The sequence below is a fragment of the Lycorma delicatula genome, chromosome 7 (assembly GCF_047948215.1).
Source record: "Lycorma delicatula isolate Av1 chromosome 7, ASM4794821v1, whole genome shotgun sequence".
Classification (NCBI taxonomy): domain Eukaryota; kingdom Metazoa; phylum Arthropoda; class Insecta; order Hemiptera; family Fulgoridae; genus Lycorma; species Lycorma delicatula.
In genome coordinates this window covers 51956000-51972740 of record NC_134461.1, presented here as the reverse complement: position 1 = coordinate 51972740, position 16741 = coordinate 51956000, and the positions used below count along the sequence as shown (strand labels likewise).

The window sequence follows — 16741 nt, the reverse complement described above, 5'->3', positions numbered from 1 at the left end:
TTTCTTTTTTTTAGTATTTCTTTTATTATGTTTCTTGACTCTATTAACTTTATTTTTAATTTACATAAAATTCTTATTTATTTCTTAGGAAATGGGTATATGGTTTTTTCTATCTTCATTACATTCATTGTCAGATGGTACTAGAACTTTATTAACTGTATAATCAATTTTTTTTATCAATTTATCCATTTGTATTTTAAATTAATTTGAAAGTGTTTATCATTAAAATATGTAGTTGCTCAGTGATGTTTGCTTTTTGATGAAAATAAAGCCATTTATATGAAAAACTGATAATACTCATATATTGTCTTAACTCAAATATAAGTAAAATAAGCTTAAATCGTTTTGTCCTCAGAAAATCTATATGGTACACATCATATTTAATTATCGTTTAAACTATATATTAATTTACCTTCAGAAATTAAATCACGAATGTGACCATGTGTTGCTATTTTTGCCCAGCTGTTTATTTTTTTAATTACATCTGATAATTGACTAAAATCAACACTTTCTACATCTGTTCCGTAAAACTCTTTTATACCTCTTAAAAATGTTTCATTTAGACTTGCTGTATTATGTGCAAATATTCTTGTTTCAACATCAGATACTATTGAGTCTGTTGTTTTCTGTAACAGTATAAAAAAAGGATTAATTAGCGTATTTTTTTTTTTATTACAGTTGATGACAATACTATTACTTACACCTAATAATTATTATATTATTTTAAATATTGTTGGTTTGAAAATGATTTTTTATTATGGATCCAGTTATAACATTTTTATTTATATTTCGTTTTTTGAGTTTTTTAATTGTTATCTAATCTGTAATTAATTATTTTAAATTCAAAACTTTTAATATTTAAATTAAATTAAGACATATGGTATGTGTTTTAAATATATAGCTTTTACTTATAAATTTAATTTTGTAATTCTCATATTGAACAGTGTTAAAGTATCTTATTTATTAGTAAATCAGTTTAAAATAAACTGCATTGTAAGTATGAATTAGTAATCGTTGAAATTCTCTATACATATTTCAAACTTTTTGTGGAAATTTTTGGAGAAAGATTAGGTTTGGCTTTACCCAATAAATCTCAGCACCATGTTCGTTTCTGCTTAGTTACAATATAGATAAGTCCGTAGACACATATGTTGGCGATGAGAAGTGCCCATCAAATTGCATAAATACTAAAAACATAACTTGAACCGGTGTTCATAAACTAGCACGCAGATAGTAACCATCTACCTAAAACAAAAAAAATCATGGAAAAAAGGATAAAAAGAGGGTTGGATAGTGAGAAGACGTGTAGAGAAGCCTTGAGATAAGACTGACAATCTTATTCGAGGGAATGTTATCATGAAAGATTACCACCCAAATTCATAACATTATACAACTGATTTTGCTTAAATATCAGCTTAAATTTTGATGTAATAAATCTCTTTTCTGTGTGAGAGTTGTATAATATGTAAAAATAAACAACGAATATTAAACATTCAAGCCTTAAAGAATTTTAAATTTATATTTTTAAACATTTTTAAAAAAGTTTCATAGTTTTACATATACTTTCTTAAATTATTTTAAAATAGGATTCACTAGTTTTATTGTATTAATACATAAACAGAACTCACGAGTGACTTCAGAAGCTCGTAAAAATACATTCGACTATCTTGTTTGTTGTTTGTATTTATTTGTAAAAAATTAGCTAATTCATTTGCAGTTGTTCCATTTGCTGCATCAAGTAATGTTGCTAATACTACTTTAAGACTTAGCGGTGATACAACTACATTGTCAATGTTTTTGTCTCGTATTCCCATTGCCTGTAACATAAAGAAATGTATCAATTTTTTTTTTTATTATGTTAGTTTTATATATTTATACATATAATATAATTATTACTGCTTAAAAAAATAAGTTATACTTCTACTATGGGTAAGTAGTGAACTAGATAAGATGGTTTTTAGTTTTAATGTCTACATCTTTGAATTTTGTTGTTTCTTTTCATTTTGAGTTTCCCTTACTCATTCATTGGCAAGTTGTATTTATTTATTTATTAATGCAATATTCCAGCATAGAAGTTTAACCTAGTAGTGTTGTGACTGAGTTTTGAATTACTGTTTAAACATACCCCTAAACACAGAAATGTAACATCTAATGAATTATAAAAAAAGACCATACAAAAATCAAAATATAAATTTTGGATAATCTTAAAAATTTCCAATCTGTGTTTGTTTTCTCAATTGGTATTATTGTTTTAGCAAACATTCATCGTTTGTAATTAAATTTTAGGTATTAAAATATATTTTTACTTCAATTTTAACACCAATAATATTATACAAATATTCATTATACTTTTTTTAATAATGATGTCGTTTTTTAAACATATTAAAAATCATAGTATGTACAAGAGTTAAGTTTTTGAAGCAGTCTACTTAATTTTTTTATTTTATGTAATCATTGTGTTACTGAAAAATAAATTCCAGTGTAGATAAGAACAGTTAAATTTTTATCCCATTAAATGATTTTCACTGTTGAAAATTATTTGTGTATTATATTACCATATTTGTTGAACACATTAAAAGTAGGTGCAGTAGACTATGGTTACATCTAATAAGAAATATTCCTTTAACACTTATTCTTTCAGTTTTCATATTATTATTAAAAAGAAATACATTATATAAGCCAACTGTCATAAAATATCAGATTATTTGATCTAATTTAATCATGATCGCAAGATGTAGAGTATATTATTATTCATTCTGAAATTCAGCCTGAGTTTTCTTGTCTTTTATCCTTTTTTAATGCTTAATGTTATGGTCATTAGTACACACATTATTCTTTTATTTGGTTGTAATGGGTTATTAATTATATTTAATAATGCAAACAGAAGGAAATTGGAAGGCTATTACAGTATTAATGAATTGTACTAATAGATTTTATCTGGTTGATGGAGTAAGAGTACTGAATATGTCTACAGTTTTTTTTTTTAAATTGTTCTTCTAAAAAAAAAATAAAAGTATTATTGAATATTGTCAACTAAAGTACAGGATTTTTTTAATTTGATAGTTCTATTGAAACAAAAATGGTTTTTTTTCTTCACTATGCAGTTCTTGCAAGAACATATAACCATTAATACAATTTTCAAGCAACACGGTCTTGCGGTAAGCATTCAAAAACTTTTAATGTTAAATTATTCTAACTGCAAAGGCCGGTTCAGGACCAAGATATGGGCTCCCTTCTTGGTCAGAAAGTCAGCTTTCTCATCATACTTAATACCCATAACTCCTGAGTATATGTGAACCCGACGTAATTGTTATTTTGGAATGAGAGGGTACCTTACTACTGGTTTGTGAGATTGAGGAATAAGAGTAAAAACAGTATTAAATAAAGTAGATTCTTTTTTCTTGAAGATTGTTTTGGATTTTTTCATAAAACAGAAGTGTGAGTCAATTGATGTGTAACACTTTATTTTAATCTTATTATCATATAATATTAGTTACATTACTTACTTTACTTATTTCCCAGTCTGCGTCATCAAATCTTCGTTTACCAGTTCCTGGAGCTACTCTCTCCTGGTTGTTGTATGCATAATTGTTGACGTCTGCATTGCAAAATACAGTGCAACTTAATGCTGTTAAAACTGAAAAAAAAAATTGTAAATTTTCTTTCTGTTTAAATTAATTATTACAATTTAGTTTTATTTTATAAATTATTTGATTAGTGTATTAATTCTATGAATGTAGATGAATCTTATATTCTGACCAACATTATTCAGGTTTCTTGTTTTTTGCTTTGCGCTAGATTTTGTTCTATTAAAATGTATTTTAATTTTTTTGTCTGAATTGGAAAACTTCATATTTGTATAAAATTTGACTGAAATCAAATTTTACTAGATGGATATTGTTAAACTATCATTATCAGTACATATTGGGAAAATGTGTAATGATAATAAACACTCGAAATAATAAATGAAACAATAAGCTTTTTAAAGCTAAATTTATACTTCTCATTGGGATTCCCTAAAACAACAAGAGTTTATTGTACATATATTTTTATTGCACAAATGCTGTTAGAAACACTCATTTTATGGGGTTTTTTGTAAAAATTACTTATTTGTCCTATAATATTTATTATTACTTTTCATTTATTTATTTAATTTTTTTATCATATATGTAATCAGCACTTACTGTATACTGAGGATTGTTCAATCATCAAAATGGCCATCTAATTTTATAATTAAGTGAAGTTTTTTAATGGTTTTTAAAATTAATTTTCCCCATTTATTTAATTAATCGTAAAATAGCTCTTTTTTATTCAGAATTCTCTTTAATAATTTGATGTTATACCAACCCATTCAAGCCTTTTAGGTAGATTTCATGAGAAAACTACCTATTGTATGGGTACCAAAATTTGACTTCCAGAAAATTTTGACATATCTTTGCATTTCACATCCCCCAGACTCCAAATCACCATCAGTTCAAAAGTTTATATATAGATATATATTTCACTTTCTTGCGGATACGATAACTGCCATAATTTTGCGCCAATCACTTTCAAATTGATACATAAAATATAATGGCCCAAAATCTCAGTCGAGTTTGTTAATGGCAAAATTGGACCATGAAAAAAACAGAATATCACTGTAACTTTCTTAAGTAAAATATTTTATTCATTTAAAGTTTCTACTATTCTTTGGATACAGGCTTAAACTTATCTAAGTAAAGATTTTTGATATCACCAACCATTGGCCTAGGGGGTGGAAAAAATGGGATTTCAAAGACAAAAAAAAATCATACCTCTCTAGGCACAGTAATCGGTTTAAAGTAGTCGTTAGTGCTCTAAACATTACCTAAAACGTTTGTCTGAAACAATTTTTGATATGACCAACCCTTACGGCAAGGAATGTCCAAAATTTTGCTGGAATTGTATGCTAAACATGCGAAATTTTTTTCACATGCAACCATTGTCATATTTAGTAAATTTGAAGTTCATTATGACATTTATTCTTCATTTATTATTAAAATAATTATTATATGGATAGATAATTAAATTATTGGAAGTTCATTTAGATTAAGCTGTATTGTTAGCTTTTTTTTTTTGTTCTTTTCCTGCTTAAAAAAGTCAACTTTTTGAAGTCTTAAGTTTTAATTAAATTTTTGTTGCTGTATTATTATGTAAGAGTAATTCATGAAGTCAAAATTTATAGATAGAATAATATAACTTTTTAACAAATTTTTTTTGTATGTTTTTGTTGAAGTCTTTTATTTCAAAAACATAACAAAAAGGTTTTTGTAGTTCATAATCATATTATTCATAGTTTACTTTATTTAAGTTTAAATGTATTTCTAGTTTACACAAAAAATCCACAATATAGTAATACTTAGTACCTTATTTTCCTTAAAAATTACTTTATAATTTTACAGAATTATAATGTAATTTCCTTGGAATTGTGATAAGGAAATTATTACTGAAATATCATTGATCAATTGTGTATAGTGTTGGTATTTTAAAACAGTGTAATAGATAGAGGATTGCATTCATTATAATGGGTATTTGAATAATTACTAGTTTTATTGTTTTCTGGTATTCCCCAACAAAGCGGACATGATTTCCGTTGTTTCTTGTTCTAGTCCATCCATTAATAAAATAGTTATATGATATGTACTGTTGCTTTCTGTTTTATTTTTAAATATAAACTGTACTTTGCAGTTCTTTTATTTGTACTTATATTATTAGCTTCAATTATTTTGTTTTGTTTCAATATTTTGTTAAGTTTAATTTTATTAATTTATCTTTGTATTCTTATAAATCTTTTGTTAATCTCTGAGCTTTGAAGTTGTTCTTACAAAGTTGATTGTAAATGTTATTTAAAGATTTTCCTCACTTATCTTTTATTAAAGTAGTTTATAGATATTAAAAAAAAATATTATCAGTGATTATTTAGACAAAAGGAAATGTAAAACCATTATTCAAGGTTAAATTAAATTATTTTTACTTATTATTTTTAAATAATAAATGTAAGTACATAAATGCTTATTAGTTATACAATAATAAAAATCTGATGTGGACACCATATGACTTCCTTGTACGCCTATTAAATTATATATACACATTTTTTTTTTAAAATGAAAAGTACATAAAATTTTATTTCATTAATAACTTGTGATATTTTTTTTTTGTTATTGAATTATTATTTATCGTAATTTTTTTTTTTACAATCAGAGGTTAATAATTATTAATAAATCAATATATTTCAATTAAAAAAAAAGTTTAAAAAAAAAGAAGATGAAGTCTGATTCGAAGGAATCAGACAACTAGATGTTGTAACAACTAGTGATGATGTAACAACTAGACGTTACAACAGTCCTAAATCCAAAATGTCAACATACTACAGCTAATCTTTTTTGATTTGTGTACATACGTACGTACAGACATCAAGTTGAAACTAGTCAAAATGGATTCAGGGATGATCAAGATGGATGGATATTTCCATTGAAATCTGAAAATCAAAATTTTTCAGAATCACAGTACTTCCTTTACTTCGTACAAGGAAGTAATAAATGCAACCTTTATTATACAGAATTTTTATAATAAAAATTACATTTTTTAATAAGTTTTCTTACTTTAAAAGATAATTAATTACAAAATGATGTACGAGGGTTATTTTTTTCAAGGTCCGATCGGTCGCGAAATAAAAACCCGCGGAAAAATCGGATGAACCTTTGCGCATATGTGTTGCGCAACATCTCTAGTATGGCCTTCAATCACGCCGCGTCACTTCGTTTAGTTCTGAACACGCAGCTAGCACGTAAACATGTCTACAACAATAGCATCTCCCTCCAAGTGTGAAGTGCGTGCGGTAATTCGATGTCTTCAGGCTGATGGGTGTAATGCAGCTGATATTCATTGTTAATGTGTACAATGAAACTTCAATGAGTGACAGCAAATTGCGACAATGGTGCAGGAACTTTAAAGCAGGATGTACAGATGTTCATGATGCAGGCGGTCAGGCCGCACACTGCAACTGTAACAAAGAAACTCTTGCAGCGTTTTCGTTGGGAAGTGTTTGATCACCCACCCGCAAAAACAGCCTGGACTTGGCTCCATCCGATTTTCACCTCTTTGTTCACATGAAACGCTGGCTAGGAGGACAACATTTTGGCGCAGACATCGAGCTGCAGACCAGCGTAGAAACATGGCTGAAAACACAGGCGGCTCCGTTCTATGACGAGGGTATTGGAAAGTTGGTACCACGCTACGACAAATGTCTAAACCAGAGTGGCGACTATGTAGAGAAATAGCGTATCTATGTAAGTATTTGTTACAAATAAAAAAAATTTTATTTTCCCTGTGGTTTTAATTTCGTGACCGATCGGACCTTAAAAAAAAATAACCCTCGTATTTTAGTAACAAAAATCCAGAATGATTTTAAAGCTTTAAGAAACATACTAGTTTGTGAACAAACCATATAAATCATTCAACAAGTTTTGGTTATTAATTGGTTAGTTAAATTTTATATTACTGCCCTTTAATGCTTATTAAGTTAAGTCTATTGGAAATAAGGTTTACCAACTATGTAAAAATTATGCATCCTGTATTACTCCAACATTATTAAAATAATATTAAAATTCAGAATACTAATATAGAATATTAATTATATTAAAATAGTGGTCAATAAAATCTTGTTTATAGTTATATCAATAAGACCTAATAAAAATGAAGTTGTACTCGCTAAGATAATAATTATTATTATCTTTTCTGCTAAGATCACTGTACATTGTCAAAACTTATTGTAATGGTGTAGTTCTGAAATGCATCAACAAGAAATAAAAAAAAGTCCCTTTCGGCATGTTAGAAGGTAGAGGTAGATTTCACCATTGCTAAGTAGGGGATAAAAAAGATTTCCACCTTAAAGCAATATTTTGTTTTTTCGAAAAGCCCTCCCATTTCCACCCCTGTGGTCCGATTTTGCCCATTATCAAACTCTACCAAGATTTTGGGTCGTTATATTTTATGTATCAATTTGAAAGTGATTGGCACAAAATTACGGCACTTGTGTGAAAAAAGTGAAATATATATATAAACTTTAGAACTAACAGTGGTTTTGTGATCTGGGGATCTGAAACGCGAAGATATGTTGAAATTCTCTGGAAGTCGAATCATGGTATCCATTACAATAGGTAGCTTTCTTATGAAATTTACCTAAATTGAAGCTAAGAAAGTAGGCAGTACTACTAAACATAGAAAAGAAGAACTTATGTTTACTTGTTTTTTAGAATTGGCTTTTTTCATGATATCTTTGTACCTTATACATAATTGAAGCATGTAATTATATTGATTTGTGTGTGATTGTTGATATACCGTACACTAATAGGTGAACAAATTTAAAAAACAAAAAAATTGACGTTTCTGTATCTTCTGAACCCTTTTGTTGAGATATACACCATTGCTATCCTTTTAGTTAATACTTAATTTTTAGTATAAAATGTAAACATATTTGTAAGGTTTAATCGAAGTCAAATCACCAATAACATGGTACATAAAAAAAAAATGTTAGTTATTAATAGCTGTAATATTTTGATTAATGGCAAGTTGTTTATTCTATATTATGGAATTTCTAAAGGATATATGTTTCTACTTTAATTTCTCTTGTATTTTATAGTTTTTCGCAAAATCTATTAAAGGATTGATGATCTGAAGAAGGAAATTTTTCCCTAACAAGTAATCAATAGGTTTACTTTTCCTTTGGCTGTTATAATATACAACAGAGGGAAATTTTGATATTGTTTAAAAAAAATTGACCCCCTCAATTTTTGTTTATTTTTGAGAGTTTTAAATCCCTTTGTCCAAAGATTCTTCGTGGTTAATGTGAATGTGTGTTTCATATCTCTTTTGGTTGTTAACTGCATCTTAACCACAAATCGTGAAATTAACCTTTTCAGGACTTGTGTTATGCTTAAGCAACTGCAGTTAACTGTCTGCACAGACTACACTCTTAAACTCATTTCAGAACTTTATCATTTGATTACTATCATCGTGTTAATGCGACTAATATAATTCTTTCACCAACATGTGCTGCACGTTATTGGCTTTAAAATGAACTATTTGCAATACCAATAGGTTGCTGCTAACTGCTGGAAATAGAGAGAATAAAATCATGTTATCAGCTTTTTAAAACTAGGTTCTGTAAGTTTTGTTGAGTTCTGATACATCCAATATATCACAGTTGTGTCCAGGATTTAGTTCTTCTCATTAAAGCTTTAATAATACCTGAAATTACTGAACATATAGTGAATAAAATAAACACATATTATACCTAAGTCTCTGAACAAACTGATGTTGTTCATTCAAATTTACGATGGAAACCAATTGACATAGATTGCTTATGCCAAGAAATATTCTATAAAAGAGTACTGGTCAACAGACAGGCTACTACCATCCCCAATATTTTCCGCAACGATGGCTAGAGACAGATATTTGAAGATACTTAGTATGCTTCATTTTACCAGTAATAAAGATCAACCACCCGACTTCTGTCTTTTCAAACTACAAGCATTATTATATAAATTGAAAAAAAATCTATTTCTCAGTATGTTTTATTCCTTTCAAAATATAGTAATTGATGAGTCCTTAGTTCTGTTCAAAGGAAGGTTTAATTTTGTTTATGTTAATAAAAATTGTGTTTTAAAATTTGATTGCAAAAAAAAAAAGTTTAAAATTTTAAATGAATTAAAATAATATTCTAGTGAATATGAAGTGATCAGTCATACAGAGAATGACTAATAAAGATGAGTAACTAATAAAATAACCTAGTCTGAGCATGAACTAGGATTTACTTTATGTTAGTCCCTAAAAGGTTAGTTTGTTTTTTTGTTTTTTTATTGAAGTGGTACTGTATTTCAGAGGGTTTAGAGTTTATAAAAGTTCTACTGTTTGTTTATATATTTGTTATGCTTATAAATATTCATAAAATGTCTGTGGAAATACCAGTGGACATAATAATATTGAGGATTTTTTCTTTCAACACCCCTTATTTGAAATTAGGAGCTATATACTTCTGTTTTTTCTACTTATTTTGGTTGTTTTCTTCATATCTTAATAAGAGATTATCAACTGCTAATGGTTTCCTTTCTCCAATCAAAAGTGTAGGGATATATTTTAGAATTTTAAGTAATTTTTTTTTATAAATTACTAAAAATTTTGAATATGAGTTTTTTAAATCCATTCTATTATAAATTATGACAGTATAGTGTTTTTTTATGCAAACTTCTATAGTATGTTTTTAAGAAAATAAGTAATGAATGGGGGAAAAGTAAGTTTTCAATTTTATCACTGGAAAAGTGTCACTTTTAAAATTCTTTTCAGTGCATACGAGGTCTGTAAATAAAGTAATGAGACTGGTTCAGTAAAAAATTTTTTTTACAATCCAATTATGGACTCTATCACCTTTGAAATAGTTCCCTTGGGAAGCCACACGACGTTTCAAACGGTTTTCCCACTCTTCATAGCAGTGTTGGAACTCAGAATCCAGAATATCCTTCAGATAGTCAGTTACATTTTTTAAATGTTTTCTGTGTTCCAAAATGGTGTCCTTTGAGGTGTTTTTTTAGAGTCAGGAACAGGAAAAAATCGCAGGGACTTAAGTCAGGTGAATAAGATGGTTGAGGAACCAAGAACCACAACTCAGGAATGGTCGCTCTGTATCTATATAATATTTCATGTACATGTCATATCATCCTCATCTCATTGGGCTATGGAGTTGCTTATTGTTCACATGTTGAACAGATTGTAAGGAACACATTAGGAATAGAAAATATAAAACAAAAATATTTCCATTACCGTATTACTGCTATACTGATGTAGATATAATCATTTTCAAATATAGAAATCATTCCATGCCAGACTTACTAGGAAAACTGATGAATGAAATTATTTCTTGTTGCTTCAATAAGTCACAATGGAGGTGGTGTTCAACCATCCAAGTTACACCTTCTCTATTTTTACTGTAGGAGTTAGTTGTAACAGTATTACAACTAACTAGTTTAATCAAAGAAAGTCACTAATTGATGTGTCTTTTATCTTGGGTGCTTTGTATGTGTTATAGAACCCAGAAAACTAGTAGAGATTGTGTAGAACAACAAACTAACGTTCCATTTCTGTTATGAAAACGCATTTGCATTATATACACTGCTTCAGTTTAGTGTAATTCAGTAGAATACACTCTCCTCTATCATTCAAAACTAACAATTTACTCATTCGGAAAGATAATAACTATGATGGGAATAAGTGATTTATACCATATTTCATTTTGTCAGTCGCTAAAGGTTTTTTTTTTTTGTAATGGGAGCTTACATTAATTTTTCAGTTAGTATTGACATGTTTTAAAATGGAATTGAAATACAATAATTTTTGCTTCAGAGGACTGAAAATTCTAAATGACTGTAAAATGTGTGGTATATTTGTAATTGAGGTTGTTGAGCAAAGATATATAATATTTGACCACATTCAAATATTTTAATACAAAAATTTAATTTGTAGTATTTTTTGTGCAGTAATGCCAATTAATTTTATTAATATATTAAATTTTGAAGGTTGATCGATAGCCAAAAGTATCGAAAGACACAAATGTGTCACCATTAGAAGTTTGAATGAGAATATCTTATGCTAGTTCTTGTTAGTTATTTGGTTTTAATAAATAAAATTAAGAACCCATAAATTACTTAAATCATTTTATGTCATTTATACGAATTTCAAAAAGCATCATCACTAACAGTAATGGTCCTGATCAGTTGGTGGTTAATTTTGCTTAACAAAATTGTGATTGTAGTTGCTACTGTTTTGTGATTAATTTCATTATACTTCCATAGTGATTATGAAAATTTTTTTTACATACATACAGTAGGATCCCGATAATTCGTCACTTTTGGGACCAAGTGGGTGATGAATTAACGAAAAATTAACGAAAGTTGGGTTACATAAAAATTAAAGGTGTATTGCCCTAACCGTTATCACCACCCCTTCCGTTCCTAAATGTGTCATAAAAAGACTGCAAACTGATGAAATTTAACTACAGTATTCTATCGAACATTTAGTATTTTATTATACAACATGTATGTAGTATACTTACATAAGTAAATCATTCACTTACTTACTACTTTACTTTACTTTTTCGTGTCCGAGCGATGAGACATTAAAACCTTTGCGACCAGTATTGTGCCACCGAAACACCAGAAGCATTTCCTTGCCACAGATCTTCTAGTGGCAGAAGATCAATAATTAATGATCAACTTAAAGATAGGAGGCCTTGACTACGACGCTATGCGAACCAAATGTACACTGCCTCATCAATGTTCAGCATTTTCTGCTGTTTTCATTTTCTTTCTAGTCGTTTCATTATCGTCAGTAACATCCATTTTTCTTATAAATTCTCCTATTTTATCAGCATTTTTTTCTAATATCGTTTACTGATGCACGAGGGTTCTGAATTCCTGTGACAGTTTAACGGCACTTTCATCCTTAACGTAGGCATTGAAGAATCTCAAACTTTTTTGTCATTTCTAAACTTTTATAACTTCCACGATTGGTAGACATTTTTGCTCCTTAAGAACAGCATACAGTAATTGGTATGACACTACGACACTAGTACGAACAACTGACTCATATGACGCAAAGTTCACTACTGTAATGAATTTCAGAAACGGAAAGGAAATGACTTAATACAATATTTTTGATAAAGTACTATACTGTGTAAGAAATATTTAAACACTGATTAGATAATAGTGCCCGCATGAAAATGTTTATATGAGTGAAAGAGATGTAAAGTAATTTTATCAGTTCTTTTCTCACGCCGTTACTGTAATTTATACATAACGTACAGTAGGCTCCTATAAAAACATCGGTCGAAATTAAGGGAATTTTATGCTATAGGCCTAAACAAACAGAGAACTTTTTATTAGTAATTAAAAATTTAATTTACTTGTGTGTATCAGTATTGTACCTCTAAAATAAAAATCGCATACTTGCCAAAGGGGTGACGAATTATTGGGGTCCTACTGTATTTTTAATTTTTTGTGAATTTTAAATGTGTCCCATCTTCAAATGCGACATAAAAATGAAATGTTTAAAGATGTTTTAGGAATTATATAAATGATTTTCATTAAAAAAAGACCTAGTATATGCTTTAATTATTTATTTCTCAACCTCTACAGTTTCATTTAGATCAACAAAATTATTTATTTTTCCACTTTCAACCTTATACTTATCCAGTTAGTGTCTGGTTGAACAGTTTACAGTTCAGTTGGTTTGGTTCCGTTGTCTGGAAGGACTTTATCTTCCAGATGGAGTTATTTTCTTGTGGCGTAATAATTCCACGGATAGATCTTTGATTTTTGCTATCCACTCCCCTGTAGCCATTCCCATTTTTTATCATTCCTTTTTTCCAGGTCGGATTGTTTAATGGTAGATTAAACCCTGCTAGCTGTGTGATAAGGATCCACCTATTTATCTGGAGATTGTTTCATATCCAGAGGTGACACAATAAACCATTAGAAACTAATAGCTAACGGTTAAAGTGTCTAATAGGTAAAACCGGATTCTATAATTTTAATTAGAATACAAATATAATAAAAACTTACAGTGATTAAATACTTCTGTTACATGGCTTTCAGGTCTATTGTTGTACTTTAAACAATTTCTCGGATTTGAACCTGACGCTTTCAGTACAGTAGAAAAATTGTAATGACTTATGTTATTTATTGATACATACTATTCATTATACATCATAATCATAAATCTTCAACTGGGTTACACTAAACAGAATGGAATTTCACAACTTCTTTTATGAATTATTTTTTTTTTTGATTGGAAAATATTTCTGCAAAGCGGTCATCGTGTTCACTTTATGATTTTAACAGAGTTCTAATCTTCATATTATATTAATTTCATTAATTATATGTTTTATTTTAAATTCTTGTTTATGCTGTTTAAAGCATGTCTGTTTAAATTCTTGTCGATTAATATTCTTGTTTATGCTGTTTTCAGCTGGTAGCAGTCTTATTATTATTATTATTATTTTTTTTTTTAAACTTATTTATAATGTAAAAATAGGAGTTATTTGTTTTTTATCTCATCTAAGTCCTAATATCGTTATTATTTGCTTTGTTTCCTCGTTTTTTTCTTTTATAAATATTGACGTAAATATTTTTTTTATCCATACAAGATTTAAACTTCCCCATTGTATTACGAACTGAAAACCAGTTTTGAGTTTACAACTGCTTGCCTTGTATATCACTTAGATTGCATCGAGTTGAGGATCAGTTCGAGGTCAGACATGCTTCATTTAGTCGTGCTGGTTACTTTAAACAACTCTCTCCCTCAGTGCGGTTTTTCCTTATGATATTTATTAGTTTCTGTTTTATTCGTTTATTTTAGTTTTTTCTCCACATCATGATTTGTTTTACATAATCGTTGTGCGCTACGTTTCATCTTAAATTATATTAGAATTCGTTTTCGTTAATAATTATTGCTCTTGACCATAAAATATTGATCAGGCATAGATGTATAATTAGAGAAGAGGCAAATAATGGTGATTATTTTTTATATTATATGTACGAATCATGTTTTAAAGAATGATAAAGATGGCTGAATAAAAAATAAATTGTGAATAAGTCTTCACGATAGAATTTTTTCCATTTTACCTTACCTTTCATTAAATTACGTTTAATTTACCGATACTACGATCTGAAATATTCTAAATTCGAAATGTTTTTTCATTATATATTTAACATTTTTGTCTTCCTAGTTTTTCCTAATTGCTCCTTGATTCTTCTGGTCCTTTAATTTTCCTTAAATCTGTATTTTATTGATATCGGTATGAGTATATAGTATTTAAAACTTTAGTTCTCCTTAAATGGATATAGATACCTCGTGATTAATACAGCTGGAATAATCGTTTTAAGGTCCTGATTTCATTTTTTTTTAGTAGATTCTGTTAGTAAGAGATTTTTAATAAAATATAATATTATTCAAATTATTTGACAAAATAACTGTTTTAATTTACCTAATTTTGTTTTCTCAAAACCCTCTAAACTATCAGATTCGTTTTCAAAAATAATTTTCGGAGCTTCTTTTCCAAGGTTATCTTATTTGACATCGTGAATGGCTCTACTATTTTTAACTGTTTTCCCATAAATCCTGAATCGTTATTGTTTAATATATGGAAACATATTCATAGTCAAGTGTGAATAATGGTGTTAACTTAATTTTTAAAAAAACGTGACCTATAAGTTTTGTAATTGTAAATAACAACTAAGGATTTTCATTGAGAACTGTTTGAAGATAGAACTTTTGTTCTTTATTATTCATTGTAAATTGAATTTATAGTTGCGCATTATTTAGTTAGCCCGGTGTAATTATTAGAAAACTTTTATACAGGTACGTGATATAACATGTTAGGCGATTTTATTAATTTATTTTTTAATGATCCTGTATCCGTATGATTAATTAGTTATTGGTAAGTACGAGTAAATTAGCACATCTTAAAGTTTCGTTTGATTTCTGAAATTAGCCGGAGACTATGCATAATTTTTTTTCTATAGTACTTTGAACTTCCTACTCCATTTTATTCAGTTAATGACCTGAATTCAGTTCACTAATGACTTGTAATAAATTATTATTATCAGATTGAAATTTTTTTTACTAGTAAGTACTTTTGCTTGTAACCATCATCAAAAGCAGAAAACTATTTTCTTTAAGGTGAAGTTATTTTATATAGAATTATTATTATTAAATTAAACTTGTATTTATTAAATTTATTACAGCGAAAGAAATACCGTTTTTTTTTCTAACTTGGTTGACAAAAAAATGTCGTAATTGAATTAATTGTAGTGACGTTTATTTATTTATATTTAATTAATTCGTTGTGAAGAAGAATCAGAATAATGCTATTTGATAAACTGTATAAAAATGCAATAAAAAATGAAGTATTAAATTATTCATACCATTTTACTTTGTTTTTTGACGTCAATTTTTAACTCCCAAGAATTACAGTTGACTTAATTTTGGCTTAACACACACACACATAGTATATATATATATGTATATATATATATATATATATATATATATATATATATATATATATATATATATATACTATCATCCCTGTTGCGGCTTCGCTCAAGTTAAATGCTTACTTGCGTTTCCCGTCGTGGTCAGGCAATGTTAATTCGGTCAGGGCTCTGCCCCCTGAACCCCCTGTGTTCATTAAACTCGTGCTTGCGAGAATAATAATTAAACTCTGTTCAATTTATAAAAACCATCAGTGAATTGTAATTTCTTTATAGCAACAGTTTAGTCAGTACAGGACTCGCTAATTGGTTTTTAGATTTCCCGTCGCAGTTTCTCGCACGAAATACATAATCAGAAGAATGAAAAATATAAATTACCATCACAATGTTAACAAAACTCATGAAAATTGATTAATAGCGGTACCATAAAACGGCAAAAATGTAAAAAGCAATTTATGTATTTTTCCCCCTTAAAATGAAAAACTCAAAAAACCCAAAAATGATTTTTAGTTATTTACTTGAAGAGTATCTGTAAGTCCAAATCGAGTGAATATAGTATAGTCGGAAATGGGGAAAATGTTACCTTTCTCCAACCATTATAAGATCGAATTTGGAAAAATCTAGATATGTGAACATTTAAAAATTAATACTTAAAATATATATATAAGGATTACACG

At 28.1% G+C, this 16741-nt stretch overlaps 2 protein-coding genes across 2 annotated transcripts in view; one reads left to right on the top strand and one right to left on the bottom strand.

Annotated features, from left to right (window-relative positions):
* LOC142327295 (constitutive coactivator of peroxisome proliferator-activated receptor gamma-like) overlaps positions 1 to 16741 on the top strand; it is a 106613-nt gene that overhangs the window by 60165 nt on the left and 29707 nt on the right. The window lies entirely within an intron of this gene.
* LOC142327294 (uncharacterized) overlaps positions 1 to 16741 on the bottom strand; it is a 70760-nt gene that overhangs the window by 40315 nt on the left and 13704 nt on the right. The window contains exons 2-4 of the mRNA XM_075370198.1: positions 3507 to 3637; positions 1629 to 1817; positions 413 to 626 (exon numbers count right to left, since the gene is read on the bottom strand). Coding sequence (XP_075226313.1) covers positions 413 to 626; positions 1629 to 1817; positions 3507 to 3637 — 534 coding nt within the window. The remainder of the gene's footprint in view (positions 1 to 412; positions 627 to 1628; positions 1818 to 3506; positions 3638 to 16741) is intronic.